The following is a 15,834-nucleotide window of genomic DNA, read 5'->3' on the forward strand; positions in this document are numbered from 1 at the left end:
ACCATGCCCTTCTCTCCTTACCTAAAATCTACCCCACCTTTTTCTTCTTGCACCACTCCCACCTCCCCTTCCTATGTTAACTTTTTTTAATGCACACACATTAGCAGAAGGCCCCGGCTTTGCATGGGTATATTTTCTGTTTCATTTAGGGTTTGTGTTAAGATATCGACAGTATCCTCTAACTGACCTCACAGTACCCCGCTGCCCCTTTTTAATAGTGGCCTCCAAAGTCCCCTCCTCACTTTAACAGTGACCTCCCACAGCGCCTTGCCCCTTTTAAAGCTGACCTACAGCAGTGAAGAAAAATGGCTGGGTTGTTATGGAAACCTGGTGTAAAACTGTATGTATGTGGAGACTAAGGGCCTGCGAGCGTCTATTGGCTGATGGTCACGTGACCCTGTGTATGGCAGTTGGGATATGAGGAGAGAGACCTGCAGGTGTCTATTGGCTAATGTAGGGACATATTTGCATTTTTTGGGAATATATCAGGAATGGTATGTCATAGAGAGCTGAGACCACGTCTAAAACCTTCCTGGACACCTGATGTACCTGTGTTCCAAATTTTGTGATTTGTAAATGCAACAGTGCGGATTCCTTTAGTACACACGTACACACACACACACACACACACACCTTTATGCATTAGATATACAGTCAGGTCCATAAATATTGGGACATCGACACAATTCTAACATTTTTGGCTCTATAAACCACCAGAATGGATTTGAAATGAAACTAACAAGATGTGATTTAACTGCAGACTGTCAGCTTTAATTTGAGGGTATGTTCATCCAAATCAGGTGAACGGTGTAGGAATTACAACAGTTTGCATTCGTGCCTCCCACTTGTTAAGGAACCAAAAGTAATGGGACAGAATAATCATAAATCAAACTTTCACTTTTTAATACTTGGTTGCAAATCCTTTTCAGTCAATTACAGCCTGAAGTCTGGTACGCATAGACATCACCAGACGCTGGGTTTCATCCCTGGTGATGCTCTGCCAGGCCTCTACTGCAACTGTCTTCAGTTCCTGCTTGTTCTTGGGGCATTTTCCATTTAGTTTTGTCTTCAGCAAGTGAAATGCATGCTCAATCGGATTCTGGTCAGGTGATTGACTTGGCCATTGCATAACAATCCACTTCTTTCCCTTAAAAAAAACTCTTTGGTTGCTTTTGCAGTATACTTTGGGTCATTGTCCATCTGCACTGTGAAGCGCCGTCCAATGAGTTCTGAAGCATTTGGCTGAATATGAGCGGATAATATTGCCCGAAACACTTCAGAATTCATCCTGCTGCTTTTGTCGGCAGTCACATCAATAAATACAAGAGAACCAGTTCTATTGGCAGCCATACATGCCCATGCTATGACACTACCACCACCATGCTTCACTGATGAGGTGGTATGCTTAGGATCATGAGCAGTTCCTTTCCTTCTCCATACTCTTCTCTTCCCATCACTCTGGTACAAGTTGATCTTGGTCTAATCTGTCCATAGGATGTTGTTCCAGAACTGTGGAGGCTTTTTTAGATGTCGTTTGGCAAACTCTAATCTGGCCTTTCTGTTTTTGAGGCTCACCAATGGTTTACATCTTGTGGGGAACCCTCTGTATTCACTCTGGCAAAGTCTTCTCTTGATTGTTGACTTTGACACACATACGCCTACCTCCTGGAGAGTGTTCTTGATCTGGCTAACTGTTGTGAAGGGTGTTTTCTTCACCAGGGAAAGAATTCTTCGGTCATCCACCACAGTTGTTTTCCATGGTCTTACGGGTCTTTTGGTGTTGCTGAGCTCACCGATGCGCTCTTTCTTTTTAAGACTGTTCCAAATTGTTTTGGCCACACCTAATGTTTTTGCTATCTCTCTGATGGGTTTGTGTTTTTTCAGCCTAATGATTGCTTGTTTCACTGATAGTGACGGCTCTTTGGATCTCATCTGGAGAGTTGACGGCAACAGATTCCAAATGCAAATGGCACACTTGAAATTAACTCTGGACCTTTTATCTGCTCATTGTAATTGGGATAATGAGGGAATAACACACACGTGGCCATGAAACAGCTGAAAAGCCAATTGTCCAATTTACTTTTGGTTCCTTAACAAGTGGGAGGCACATATGCAAACTGTTGTAATGCCTACACTGTTCACCTGATTTGGATGTAAATACCCTCAAATTAAAGCTGACAGTCTGCAGTTAAAGCACATCTTGTTTGTTTAATTTCAAATCCATTATGGTGGTGTATAGAGCCAAAAATGTTAGAATTGTGTCGATGTCCCAATATTTATGGACTGTGATATAGAGAAAAAAAAAAAAAATATATATATATATATATATATATATATATATATATATAAAAAAAAGGGCAGCACTCCACTGGATTAAAATAAAATAAACTTTATTTACCCAAAGGCTGTAGCGACGTTTCGGCTCTTACACAGGAGCCTTCCTCAAGCAGTGTGTACACATCAAAACTCTGGGTATATATAGTGTTACAACCAATTCAAGACAATTACATATTAAGTGGACATGATTAATAAAAAATCAAAATACATGATACATTATAAATATATAAAGCAATGAAACCAAACATACAGAGACATTGAATCGTGATACATACAATTGTGAAATAATATAGTGAATATAAATAGTACAATACATTTGTATTCCATAAATCACATAACTAGTGCCAGCTGTAGATAATTACATAAAGTGCAAAGTGCTTACTGTTACAGGTGATACATATGATGGATGCAGGAGGGAGAGCGGCTGTTGTCCATGTAGACATGTGCGATCCGGCGTACCTGAATCGCCACTGCGCATGCCCCTATGACGCATAAACTGTGCTTCCGTCTAGCATTAGCCTCGTCACGTGACGCGTGCGCTCTTGGGCTGTAACGCTAACGCCGCCATTTTGGATAAGGGCAGAACGCCCACTGAATTACGCTGCTACTGAGAACAACTAGTGATCCCGGTATACCGCAGGCTCAGGGTGAAAAAAGACATATAACAATGTCCGAGTGTCGCAGTGGCTAAGTGGACTAGGGAGAGGGCCACACCTACAAATTGAAGTGGAGCACCCTACCATGACCATAGAGCGGTAGCGCATCCGCATGTAAATGCAGAGTCGCACCGCTACACCGGTCAAAATCCATCCATCGCCACCTCACTCTGAGGGTTCTCCTCATCACACCCCGCCATGCTAGTAACGGAATCTAAATAAGAAAATACAGAAATAGTTATTTGAGGAGATACACAAGTCTAAAAGACCGTATAGTGCATGAGCAGACGTGTCCAGATATCGTGATTGCACAGCCCCAATGGACATAACGCCACTTCTCCATATCCCGAATCCAGTGAAAAATTATCTGAAAGAATGAAAAAAGGAAAAAAATAAGAATGCATAAAAGTTAAAAATCAAAAAACTTGTTTTTGACCAGGGAAAACTTGCGGAATAAACCTAGGATATATGTTTTGTATACACAAATCACATACTTCACAGCAAGACAGTCGACATTTAGAATGCAAAGAGAGAGGGCAAACCACACAGTTAACCCACTCCAACCCTGTAGTCCACATTGAGACCACATGGCTGCAGGGAATTGAGCGTATAAATCCATTTGAGCTCTCTCTTTTTTAGGAGTCCGATTCTGTTGCCACCTCTCCTTGGCATTGGTATATGGTCAATAATATAACACTTCAGATCTTTCTCAGTATGTTTGTGATTGGCAAAGTGTTTAGAGACTGGTAAGACTTACCAGTCTCTAAACACTTTGCCAATCACAAACATACTGAGAAAGATCTGAAGTGTTATATTATTGACCATATACCAATGCCAAGGAGAGGTGGCAACAGAATCGGACTCCTAAAAAAGAGAGAGCTCAAATGGATTTATACGCTCAATTCCCTGCAGCCATGTGGTCTCAATGTGGACTACAGGGTTGGAGTGGGTTAGCTGTGTGGTTTGCCCTCTCTTTGCAGTCATGTCTGGGCCTCTGCTATGGCTTTGCCTCTCCTCAATCCATCCCTCTTTGCTGGTACTGTATTACACAGATTTATTTTATTTTTTTCCCCAGGATATCAGGGCCGTCTTTAATATTGATTGGACCCTGGGCAAAAATTTACTTGGGCCCCCTGGATCCCGCTTTCCCACACCTTAGCAGGCAATCACGCCCTCCACCACAACACACAAAAAATTCACACATCTGGTAGAGTTCAGTGAATGACTGTAAATACTTCCAGTTCTGAAGACTCCAGCAGCTCAGGATCAGTGCTCTGGGCAGCTGGGCTCAGGCTGGAAGTGGGCACCGCTCTGCAGGAAGTAGACCGGAGCTCGGCTCACCCTAGTGTTACAGTGCACCCCACAGTATGCAGTATAGCACCCTATAGTATACAGCAACCCACAGTATGCAGTATAGCACCCTATAGTATACAGCAACCCACAGTATGCAGTATAGCACCCCACACTATACAGTACCCCACAGTATATAGTATAGCACCTCACCGTATACAGCTTCCCAAACTATACAGCCCCCCACACTATACAGTACAGCAGTATAGCACTCCACAATATACAGCACCCACAGTATACAGCCCCCCACAGTATACAGTACAGCAGTATAGAACTCCACAGTATACAGTATAGCACTCCACGGTATACAGCAGCGCAGCACTCCATGGTATACAGCAGCGCAGCAGTATAGTAGCATAGCAGCCCCTGTCACCTTTTTCCGATGTAATCTTCACAAAAAAAAGCTCCACAGTTAAAGGATAACTGTCACATTTAGACCCTAATTTCAATTTTCATATATGTAGTTACTAATAACACAATATTCCAGAATCAGTTACTATTAGACTGACTTACCCCATATTTAATAAGATTCAGCCCTTAGCAACCAGTCTGCATAAAACTGCAATTTCACTATTTAGTTAAGATGGCCGCCACTGCCCTCACCCTGAGGCTAATCCCGCCTGCCCTCACTAGCCAGTAACAATAGCCCCCTAAAAGTCAGTAACCAGAGATTTCCCCCCCCCCCCCAAAGGGTTAATCTCTGGCAGCACAACGGGGTCCTCTTGCCACATGTTGCTTTCATTTATACACTGAGCAGATGGTAGATCTCCCTTCCCTGGTCTGCGCTGCTTCGACTCTGCATTGTCCAGCTCTGCTGAGTGAGGGAGCGTCTGCCAAGCGCAGGGACAGGGAGAAGTGCACACAGCCCAGGCACTGTTATCAGCTGCTGAGGAGGACCTGGCTTTAATCATTTACTTACAGTCCCTGGCTGTCAGTAATGTGAGCCTGCACGCTGTGTGCTCTGTCTAGATAGAACATGCCTAGCAACCCTATTTTAAGCACAGGTAAAAGTAGGCAGTACAGGGAACAAAAATGTGGAATTAAGGGGTAATTAAATAGACAGTGAAAAGTTGAAATAGGGCCACCAAGGAGATATTAATCACCACAATCCAATACTCAAAAAAAATAAAAAATAAAATATTATATATATATATATATATATATAATATGTGTTATCCTTCAAGGCAAACTTCTACCTCAACACTCCTGGTAGGACATTGATGACCTCATAGCCACGTGACCAGTAATATTGCTAGGTTACTGGTCACATGGTGGTGATGTCGTCTAAGGTCCTAGAGAATCACAGCTCTCACTGTTCGCTGCCTGGAGTGCCGGCAGGCATGGCATGGCAGCACCCCCTGTGTAGCTGACAGCCTGACACCCGGGGAAGTGGCTAGCAGGGCTCAAGAGGCAGCTGCCTTAGGCCCCCCAGGAGCAACTGGGCCCAGGGCAGCTGCCCCTTTTAGCCCCTTGTTCAAGACGGCCCTGCAGGATATGACAGTATAATAGGCGCAGACTCTCAAGATCAGGGCTTCATATGACTGCTGCAGTGTATGGAGAGGTGCCTCTCAATTTACTTCTGTGGGGAAATGGGAACCGTGGTATGCCCTGCATCTATTGGACTCCAGAGTCCTGTGGATATACCATGAACGTCTTGTCTGCAGTCCTATGTAACACCACAGATAACAGTGATTTTCTCTCAGTGCAGATGATATAGTAGATTGCTAGCATCAGGACGTTACAAGGGGTGGGCACTATGGCTTGAAGTATGCTCTATCCTTTCTGCAGAGCCACTGAAGGGAACCACGGATGCGGGCAGCACACGGTGTGCTTCCGCATATTTTCGGCCCCATTGAAATGAATGGGTCCGCACCCATTCCGCAGAATTGCGGAACAGGTGCTGACCCGTTCATACAGCTGTCTGAATGGGCCCTAACACTGCTGCTCATGTGTTAGCAGATTTCTGCTGTTTCAATGGAGAAGAGGTGTCCAGAGCAAGGATATTGCAATGACCATTTGAATAACTAAGTCTATAATTGTACAGATTAAACTCGAAAAATTAGAATATCGTGTAAAAGTCCATTTATTTCAGTAATGCATTTTAAAAGGAGTTGCATTAATGCAGCTTAAAGGGAATCTGTCATCAGCATTTCACATTTGTAACCCTTCCCATAGCTTTCAAGCATGCTTACAGTTAATAAAGACGTTACCTTTAGCATCAATCCTGGACTTATAAAACCGTCAAACATCTTTGTAGCATATGCAGGCTCACAAGTGCCCAGGGGCGGCGTTACGCTCTTAGGTGCCCTGCTAGTTCAGCCTTTTCTTCGCTTCCCCCCCCCCCCCCCCCGCCCCTTTCTTCCACCCGCCCATCCTTTCCCTCTGACAGCCTACCTACTAACTTGTTGTTTCGCCGAGATCCTGCGCAGTCAGGCCGGCGCATGCGCACTGTGATGACCTTTCCTTGTACGCCATCACAGTAATTAATACGCATGCGCAGGCTTCGCGCCGTTAGCCGGCACATGCGCAATAGTTACAGTGATGCTGTACAAGGAATGGGCCTCGCAGTGCGCATGCGCCGACTGACGGCGCAGGATCTCGGCGAAACAACAAGTTAGTAGGTAGGCTGTCAGAGGGAAAGGATGGGCGGGCGGGCGGAAGCGAAGAAAAGGCTGAGCTAGCAGGGCACCTACGAGCGTAACGCCGCCCCTGGGCACTTGCGAGCCCTCATTTGCATATGCTATAAAGATGTTTTATAAGTCCAGGATTGATGCTAAAGGTAACGTTTTTATTAACTGTAAGCATGCTTGAAAGCTATGGGAAGGGTTACAAACGTGAAATGCTGATGACAGACTCCCTTTAAAGTTTGAAACTAGAATATTAAGCCTTTTCACAAAATTCTAAGTGTCACTCTAGTCGGCTAATTAATCCATACCCCCTGAGCAAAGGGTACCTCAAAATTGAGACTTTGGGGTTTCATAGGCAGTAAGCCATAATCATCCAAATTATACCAAATAAAGGCTTGAAATATCTCGCTTTGCATGTAATGAGTCTCTTATGTTAGTTTCACCTTTCTAAGTTGCATTACTGAAATAAATGAACTTTGCACGATATTTCAATTTTGAGTTTCCCCTGTATACCATGTATATCTCCTCTGCTGGATGTCAATGTGAACTTTCTATTCTTTTCAGGTCTTTTGGAGGATATGCCCTAAACAAAGCATATGGTGATCAAGCTAAAGCCCTAGCAGAGAACCTGAAGCTCCTTGGTCTGCAGTTTGATGATACATACTTCATACGTGCTGGCTACAATCCTCCTTTTGAACTTTTTGGCCGCCACAATGAAGTGTGGTACATGGCAAAGTAAACTTCTCTCAGCATTGGGGACTTTATCATTCCTCTGCTCAGCCCTGAATGTAATCCCCATATCTTGTAATATTTGACCAGGACATGTAACAAATGGCTCTTGTTAAATTTTCCACATTGCCTTGTATGTTATCATAGATGTGCTGTTTTTGTAACTGATTTTGTAGCATTAAAATATTTGTCTAGTATGGCTTTTTCCTTGTGTGTGTATACCTGACCATTTACTTTCTATATACATTAACAACCCCTTCAACCACTGACGTACCTGTACGTCAAAGTGGTAGACGGAATGTATGTAGTGGGCTGTATAATGCAGCAGGCACCCAGCGGCAATGACTGGTAACAGTGATTCTGCCGAACCTCCCCCTTGGCTACTACAATCGACAAGGATCGTGGCACCTGTGAGGTAAGGCAGAGGGATGCAGTTCCCTCTGCCTTCTCATATGAGCTCCCTCAGTGAAATCATGGGACTCTGATCGGTTACCATGGCAGTCTGGACGCTGCTCAGGCCTTCCATGGTAAGTTCTCTGCTGCTGCTCTGTGCACAAGGCATAGCGCAGTAGGGACAGTGTAAAAATCCTATTCACCCTAATAGTTCTCTAGGGTTAATGGGACAAAAGATGCCAAGTTCTAGCCCGTCTAAGGGGGCTAATAGTTACTAAGTTAAAAAAAATAAAATTACCCCTTTTCTAAATTTTGCATGTAAAAATGTTAATTTTTTTTTTTATACTAATCAAGTATTGCCGTGTCAGAAAATGTCTTGACTATTAAAATATTTTTTTTAATTCCTGTGAAGTGAACATGTTACAGGGAAAAAAAGAACATGATTTTCTTATTTTTTATTTTTTTTTTCCTCCCTCCTAACCACCCCCCCAATAAAAAAAATAAAAAGAATACCAGTAATCAGTCATACATACCACAACAATGGTACCAATAAATACTACAGCTCGTCCCCCAAGAAACCAGCCCTTTTTGTGGACTTTCTGTGGATGGAAATATAAAAAAAAAAGTTATGGCTGTTAGAAAATGGTGATGCCAAGAAAATGTGTATTTTTTTTTTTTTTAAGGTTTTTATTCTTAAAAGTAATAAAACAAAAACATACAAGTTTGGTATTACTGGATTTGTATTGACCCACACAATATGGATGTCATGTCAATTTTAGCGCACAGTAAGCATCATGATGTAAAAATGCCAAAAACCTTGGCAGAATTTTATTTTCTTTCCTTCAATTTAACCTGACAGGTTGTTCTTCCCCCGCACCCCTTGTTCTCCAACAACAGACATTGTAAATGAATGGTATTAAAAAAAATTCTGGGGTAGACTTATTGTAGTAGCTTAGTGTGCCAAACAGCATATTTGCCTGGGGTGATCGAATGTATCTCCCTGCTTAAGTTGAGGTGCTGGAAGCAGGCACAATGGGCAAAGATGGGGTGTTCCTGGTTTCCAGAGGTTAGAACCTTCCAAAAGTGGCCCAAGGGGGAAAATAAAACCTTTAAAAAAAAAAAACGGAACGGTGGTGATTCCTGTGGGTAGTGAATGCTAGCAGGATGGCCAGACTGCCTATGGTGACCACTGTTGGGGGCTACAACGGGTACCTGAGCATTAGAAATTAAGCAATGGACGATGATCTTGCTTGACAAAGTACATTTTCTTTTGCATCTGTGGCCATCCAGATGTGCCTTATCTACCAATGGAAGAAATGACACATTAATAACATTGCTAAAATGACCACTTTTCCACCGCCTTCTCGGGAAGAGCAGAATTAAATGACAAAGAATGTGACAAGAATTACAGGACAAAGGGAATGACACATTCCCCCCCACCCCTGTACAGTGGGAGGAATATGTGAAAGTGTACACGAACATACAATTAATCATTGTCTTTATTAGTACATGTTAACCTCTTCCCAAATGTCCAACGTTAATTTACATTGGCAGTCAGGTATTTAAAAATGGTGCTCACCAACAGTAATGTCGATCACATATAGTTAATCCCTTGGATGCCATGGTCAAATATGACCATGGGATCTGAGACGTTAAAGACCAGGAGCGTGTGCTCCGACTCTCCCCGGCGATGATCGGGGTTTCCAGATGTAGTGTGCAGTAGCAGCCCCTGTACTCAGAAGTGGCACGAGGCTGCCGCACATTAGTTTCTATGGAGAGCCTGTATGTGGCAGGGCTCCATAGGGACACAGTATAATTATAATAGACTCCACTGCTAATGTATGAGTCTATTAGAGCACTCTAATGAGAGGGGAACTATTAAAGTGTAAAAAAATAACAAATATTAAAATTCAAATCACCCCCTTATCCCCAAAATGAAAATTAAAAAAATTAACATCACGGGCATTGCTTCTAGCAAACGGCAGTACCATTAAAATATTTATCGCAAATGGCAAAAAAGTCTAAATGGCCAATTTGCAATTTTTGGTCGCCTCACCTCCCACATAAAATGTGATCAAAAAAATCATACGCACCCCAGAATTGTATCAATGAAAATTACAGATTAACAAAAATTGAGCCGTCACACAGCTCCGTTCACATAAAGGTAAAAAGTTATGGGGGTCAGAATATGGCAATGCAAAGGGAAAATTTTGTCTTTTTTTCCAAAGTTTTAATTTTCTTTAGTATTAGGAAGCAAGAAAAATTATACATGTGGGGTATCATTGTAATTGTAATGAACCAGAGAATAAAAGTAACAGGCCAGTTTTATGGCATAGGAAACTGTAAAAAAACAACAACATAAAACTGTGGCAGAATGACTTTTTTTTTTATTCCACCCATTTGGAATGTTTCCTGTTTACCACCACATTGTATGTAACAATAAATGGTGCATTAAAAAGTACATTTTGTCCCACAAAAAAACAAGCCCTCATACGGCTAGCGGCTGTGTGGAGGAGAAAATAAAAAAAGTAATGGCTTTGGGAGGGCTGGGAGTAAAAAAATGAAAAACGGAAAATCACCCCGTCATGAAAGGATTAGTTAATCACATAGTATCTGAGCCTAACACACAATAAAAAATTTAAAATCAGACACCAAGGTGGTGGTCATTGTTATATCAAATGAATTAGAAAAAGAATTTACATCCAAAATGGACACCATAGAAGGTATTATCATACCTTGCGGAAAAAGTATAAAGCAAAATAGCAAAGATGAATAAACCTCCAAAGTGACCACTATATTTCAATGGATGAGACCCCAAATTGTGATCAGACCACACAGTACAAACCTGGTAGTGATGTAGTGAACCCAGTACTCAGGACCAGCACCTCAGACCATGACACTTGACAGCTTTTTTTTTTCAAGGGCTGGCATTTGTTACTTGACACATGTTAAACTAGACACTGTTGCAGACCAACCACATCCATTTATGACAATGGTATTCCCTAATAGAACTGGCCTCTTTCAGCAGGATTATGTATCCTGCCACACTGCAAATAAATCTATACTAATAAAAGCCCTGTGTATGTGCTCAGGGCTGTTGTCCGTGCGTGTGTGCCGATTTAGTGAAGTGCGCATGCACCAATCAGCGCACACTCCATCGGATCAGAGTTTCTCCAATCCGATAGTATATTTTAACTTGAAGCGTCCCCATCACCATGGGAACGCCTCTGTTAGAATATGCCATCGGATTTGAGTTAGATCGTGAAAACTCAGATCCAACAGTATATTCTAACACAGAGGCGTTCCCATGGTGATGGGGACGCTTCAAGGTAGAATATACTAAGAACTGTGTACATAACTGCCCCCTGCTGCCAGGCAGCACCCGATCTCTTACAGGGGGCTGTGATCTGCACAATTAACCCCTCAGGTGCCGCACCTGAGTGTTTAATTGTGCGGATCTCAGCCCCCTGATCGGGTGCTGCCAGGAGCAGGGGCCAGACCCCCCTCTCTCCCCAGTATTAAAAGCATTGGTGGCAGTGCAGCGAATGTAAGTATATGCTAAGTAACCATGGCAGCCAGGACTGCAGTAGCGTCCTGGCTGCCATGGTAACCGATCGGAGCCGCAGCGATTAAACTGGGACTCCGATCGGAAATGCCGCTCCGCTGCCACCAATGATGGGGGGGGGAGGGGGGTTGTTAGCCTGTGGCCACTGCCACCAATGCTTTTAATACTGGGGAGAGAGGTGGGTCTGGTCCCTGCTGCCTGGCAGCACCCGATCAGGGGGCTGAGATCCGCACAATTAAACCCTCAGGTGCCACCAATGCTTTTAATACTGGGGAGGGAGGAAGGCCGCACTGGCCACCAATGCTTTTAATACTGGGGAGGGGGCCGCACTGGCCACCAATGCTTTTAATACTGGGGAGGGAGGGGGGGCGCACTGGCCACCAATGCTTTTAATACTGGGGAGGGGGGGGCCGCACTGGCCACCAATGCTTTTAATACTGGGGAGGGGGGGCCGCACTGGCCACCAATGCTTTTAATACTGGGGAGGGAGGCCGCACTGCCACCAATGCTTTTAATACTGGGGAGGGAGGGGGGGCCGCACTGCCACCAATGCTTTTAATACTGGGGAGGGGGGGGCCGCACTGGCCACCAATGCTTTTAATACTGGGGTGGGAGGGAGGCTGCACTGGCCACGAATGCTTTTAATACTGGGGAGGGAGGGGGGCCGCACTGGCCACCAATGCTTTTAATACTGGGGAGGGAGGGGGGGGCCGCACTGCCACCAATGCTTTTAATACTGGGGAGGGGGGGGCCGCACTGGCCACCAATGCTTTTAATACTGGGGTGGGAGGGAGGCTGCACTGGCCCTGAATGCTTTTAAAACTGGGGAGGGAGGGGGCCGCACTGGCCACCAATGCTTTTAATACTGGGGAGGGAGGGAGGGGGGGGCCGCACTGGCCACCAATGCTTTTAATACTGGGGAGGGAGGGGGGGGCGCACTGGCCACCAATGCTTTTAATACTGGGGAGAGAGGGAGGGGGCCGCACTGGCCACCAATGCTTTTAATACTGGGGAGGGAGGGGGGGGGCGCACTGGCCACCAATGCTTTTAATACTGGGGAGAGAGGGAGGGGGCCGCACTGGCCACCAATGCTTTTAATACTGGGGAGAGAGGGAGGGGGCCGCACTGGCCACCAATGCTTTTAATACTGGGGAGGGAGGGAGGGGGGCCGCACTGGCCACCAATGCTTTTAATACTGGGGAGGGAGGGAGGGAGGGGGGCCGCACTGGCCACCAATGCTTTTAATACTGGGGAGAGAGGGAGGGGGCCGCACTGGCCACCAATGCTTTTAATACTGGGGAGGGAGGGGGGGCCACACTGGCCACCAATGCTTTTAATACTGGGGAGGGAGGGGGGGGGCGCGCACTGGCCACCAATGCTTTTAATACTGGGGAGGGGGGGGGGCCGCACTGGCCACCAATGCTTTTAATACTGGGGGGGGGGGGGGGGGGGGCCGCACTGGCCACCGATGCTTTTAATACTGGGGAGAGAGGTGGGTCTGGTCCCTGCTGCCTGGCAGCACCCGATCAGGGGGCTGAGATCCACACAATTAAACCCTCAGGTGCGGCACCTGAGGGGTTAATTGTGCAGATCACAGCCCCCTGTAAGAGATCGGGTGCTGCCAGGCAGCAGGGGGCAGTTATGTAATCTTAGTAGCCACAATATTCTTGCCTGTGAAGCCATTTTTATGCAATGCAATGATGGCTGCACGCGTTTCTTTGCAGGTCACCATGGTTAACAATGGAAGAACAATGATTTTAAGCATCACCCTCCTTTTAACATGGAAACAAACAATTGGACGGCACTGCGCTCTGGTAAGGTCCGGGTGTGCGGTCAGTAGGTCGGATCCCTCTAGTAATATGTTTAGAAAGACCAGCACTCCGTTTTGCTGAGCTGAAAACTTCTTTATTCGACACCCATGTGACGCTCCTCCTTTTAACATGTCAAGTCTGCCATTTTAACCCAATCAGCCTGACATAATGATCTCCAGCCTTGTGCTCGTCAACATTCTCACCTGAGTTAACAAGATGATTACTGAAATGATCTCAGCAGGTCCTTTAATGACAGCAATAAAATGCAGTGGAAAGGTTTTTTTGGGATTAAGTAAATTTTCATGGCAAAAAAGGACTATGCAATTTATCTGATCACTCTTCATAACATTCTGGAGTATATGAAAATTGCTATTATAAAAACTTAAGCAGCAACTTTTCCAATTTCCTATATTTATGTAATTCTCAAAACTTTTGGCCATGACCGTACAAGATTTCAAAAATTACCAAAGGCGCTATAACGCACCAAAATATAATGAGGTTGCTTTTATTTTTCAAAATGATGATGGAGAACCACCACTTGAAAGAGATCTTCTTATACACTGCAAACCAAGTGAAGATTATACAAATAAAAAAAAACCCACAAAGAATTAGTGTCCTTGATCCTAATTTGGAACCCATGGTTTATCCATAGTTATTCCCCTATGGGGATCAAGGCTGGGGAATTGACATTCCATTGCAAAACAGACCACAAGCTTTATTAAATTTACCAAACCAGTCACACAATCCTAGAGATAGAGTCACTAGAGTTAGAGTCACTCAAATGCAATACTACGGTTACCGTCTTTCCATTAGAGAGGATTTTAATCCCTTTTTAAATGCAGGCCGCCTTACACAGCAATATATAGTTGATGCATATGTAAAAACAGAAGCCAACAGACTCAATTATATACGTCAAAATCAGCCTAAATTGCGTGTTGAAAAATACTCTGGATTAATGGATCATTTGTTTAATGAAGCCAATGAAGCAGGCCTGAGTCCTGGAAAAATGTATATTTTGCCTTCTTCATTTGCAGGGAGCCCCAGAAACATGCAAAAAAATTATCAAGATGCTATGGCAATTGTCAGAAAATATGGAAAGCCAGATCTTTTTATTACAATGACATGCAATCCCAAATGGGAAGAGATTGTACATAACCTACAACATGGACAAACTGTTGATGGACATCCACATTTAGTTGCAAGAGTATTTCACCTAAAATTTAAATCAGTAAAAAACATATTTTTGGAGTCCCAAAAGCAATGGTCTACGTCAGTGGTGGGCAACCTTTTTTGTCAACTGAGCCAAATATCGCCAAAACCACGATTGGAATTTCTTTCGAGAGCCACATTTTTAAAACCTAAAATATTGCATCAACAGTACCAGTGAGGACTATTAGGCTCATGCACACGACCGTGTGCCCGCCAAAAAGTAGCGCATGCTGAAGTGAATGGGTCCATGATGCGTGCTGCACACGGCCGTGTGCAGCCCGCATCAAGGACCCATTCACTTCAATGGGTCCAGGATCCGGGCGCATGCACTACTTTTTTGCGGTGCGGAGGCACAGCCAGAAGCACCACGGAAGCACACTGTAGCACTGATATCCCGGATCCTGGACCCATTGAAGTGAATGGGTCCATGATGCGGGCTGCACACGGCCGTGTGCAGCCCGCATCATGGACCCATTCACTTCAGCATGTGCTACTTTTTTGCGGTGCGGGCAGTCGGATGCGCATCGCGAACCCCATTCAAGTGAATGGGTCCGCGATCCTCATGCAGCTGCCCCATGGTCTGTGTCCGTGCATTGCGGACCGCTATTTGCAGTCCGCAGCACAGGCACGGCGCCCTTACATTCGTGGGCATGAGCCCAGAGTGTGTTTTTGAATACTTTTATATGTACTTTCTTTTATTTGGATCTTGATTATTATTTCATTTTATCTTTATCATTTTTTACTTTTCTTAAACTTGTCTGCAGATGTGGATGTAATGTGGATGACGCACTTATGGGGGATATCTGTGGATGACGCACTTATGGGGGATATCTGTGGATGACGCACTTATGGGGGATATCTGTGGATGACGCACTTATGGGGGATATCTGTGGATGACGCACTTATGGCGGATATCTGTGGATGACGCACTTATGGGGGATATCTGTGGATGACGCACTTATGGGGATATCTGTGGATGACGCACTTATGGGGAATATCTGTGTATGACGCACTTATGGGGGATATCTGTGGATGATGCACTTATGGGGGATATCTGTGGATGACGCACTTATGGGGGATATCTGTGGATGACACACTTATGGGGGATATCTGTGGATGACACATATATGGGGGATATCTGTGGATGACACATATAT

General features: G+C 44.6%; 1 protein-coding gene across 1 annotated transcript in view; it reads left to right on the plus strand.

Annotated features, from left to right (window-relative positions):
• The window catches only part of LOC120998831 (heme-binding protein 2-like), a 37,556-nt gene extending 29,660 nt beyond the window's left edge, over positions 1-7,896 (plus strand). Inside the window, exon 4 of the mRNA XM_040429681.1 lies at positions 7,535-7,896. Within this exon, the coding sequence (XP_040285615.1) occupies positions 7,535-7,709 (175 nt within the window). The 3' untranslated portion in view covers positions 7,710-7,896. The remainder of the gene's footprint in view (positions 1-7,534) is intronic.
• Positions 7,897-15,834: the final 7,938 nt, after the last annotated feature.

The sequence above is a fragment of the Bufo bufo genome, chromosome 4, assembly GCF_905171765.1.
Source record: "Bufo bufo chromosome 4, aBufBuf1.1, whole genome shotgun sequence".
Classification (NCBI taxonomy): domain Eukaryota; kingdom Metazoa; phylum Chordata; class Amphibia; order Anura; family Bufonidae; genus Bufo; species Bufo bufo.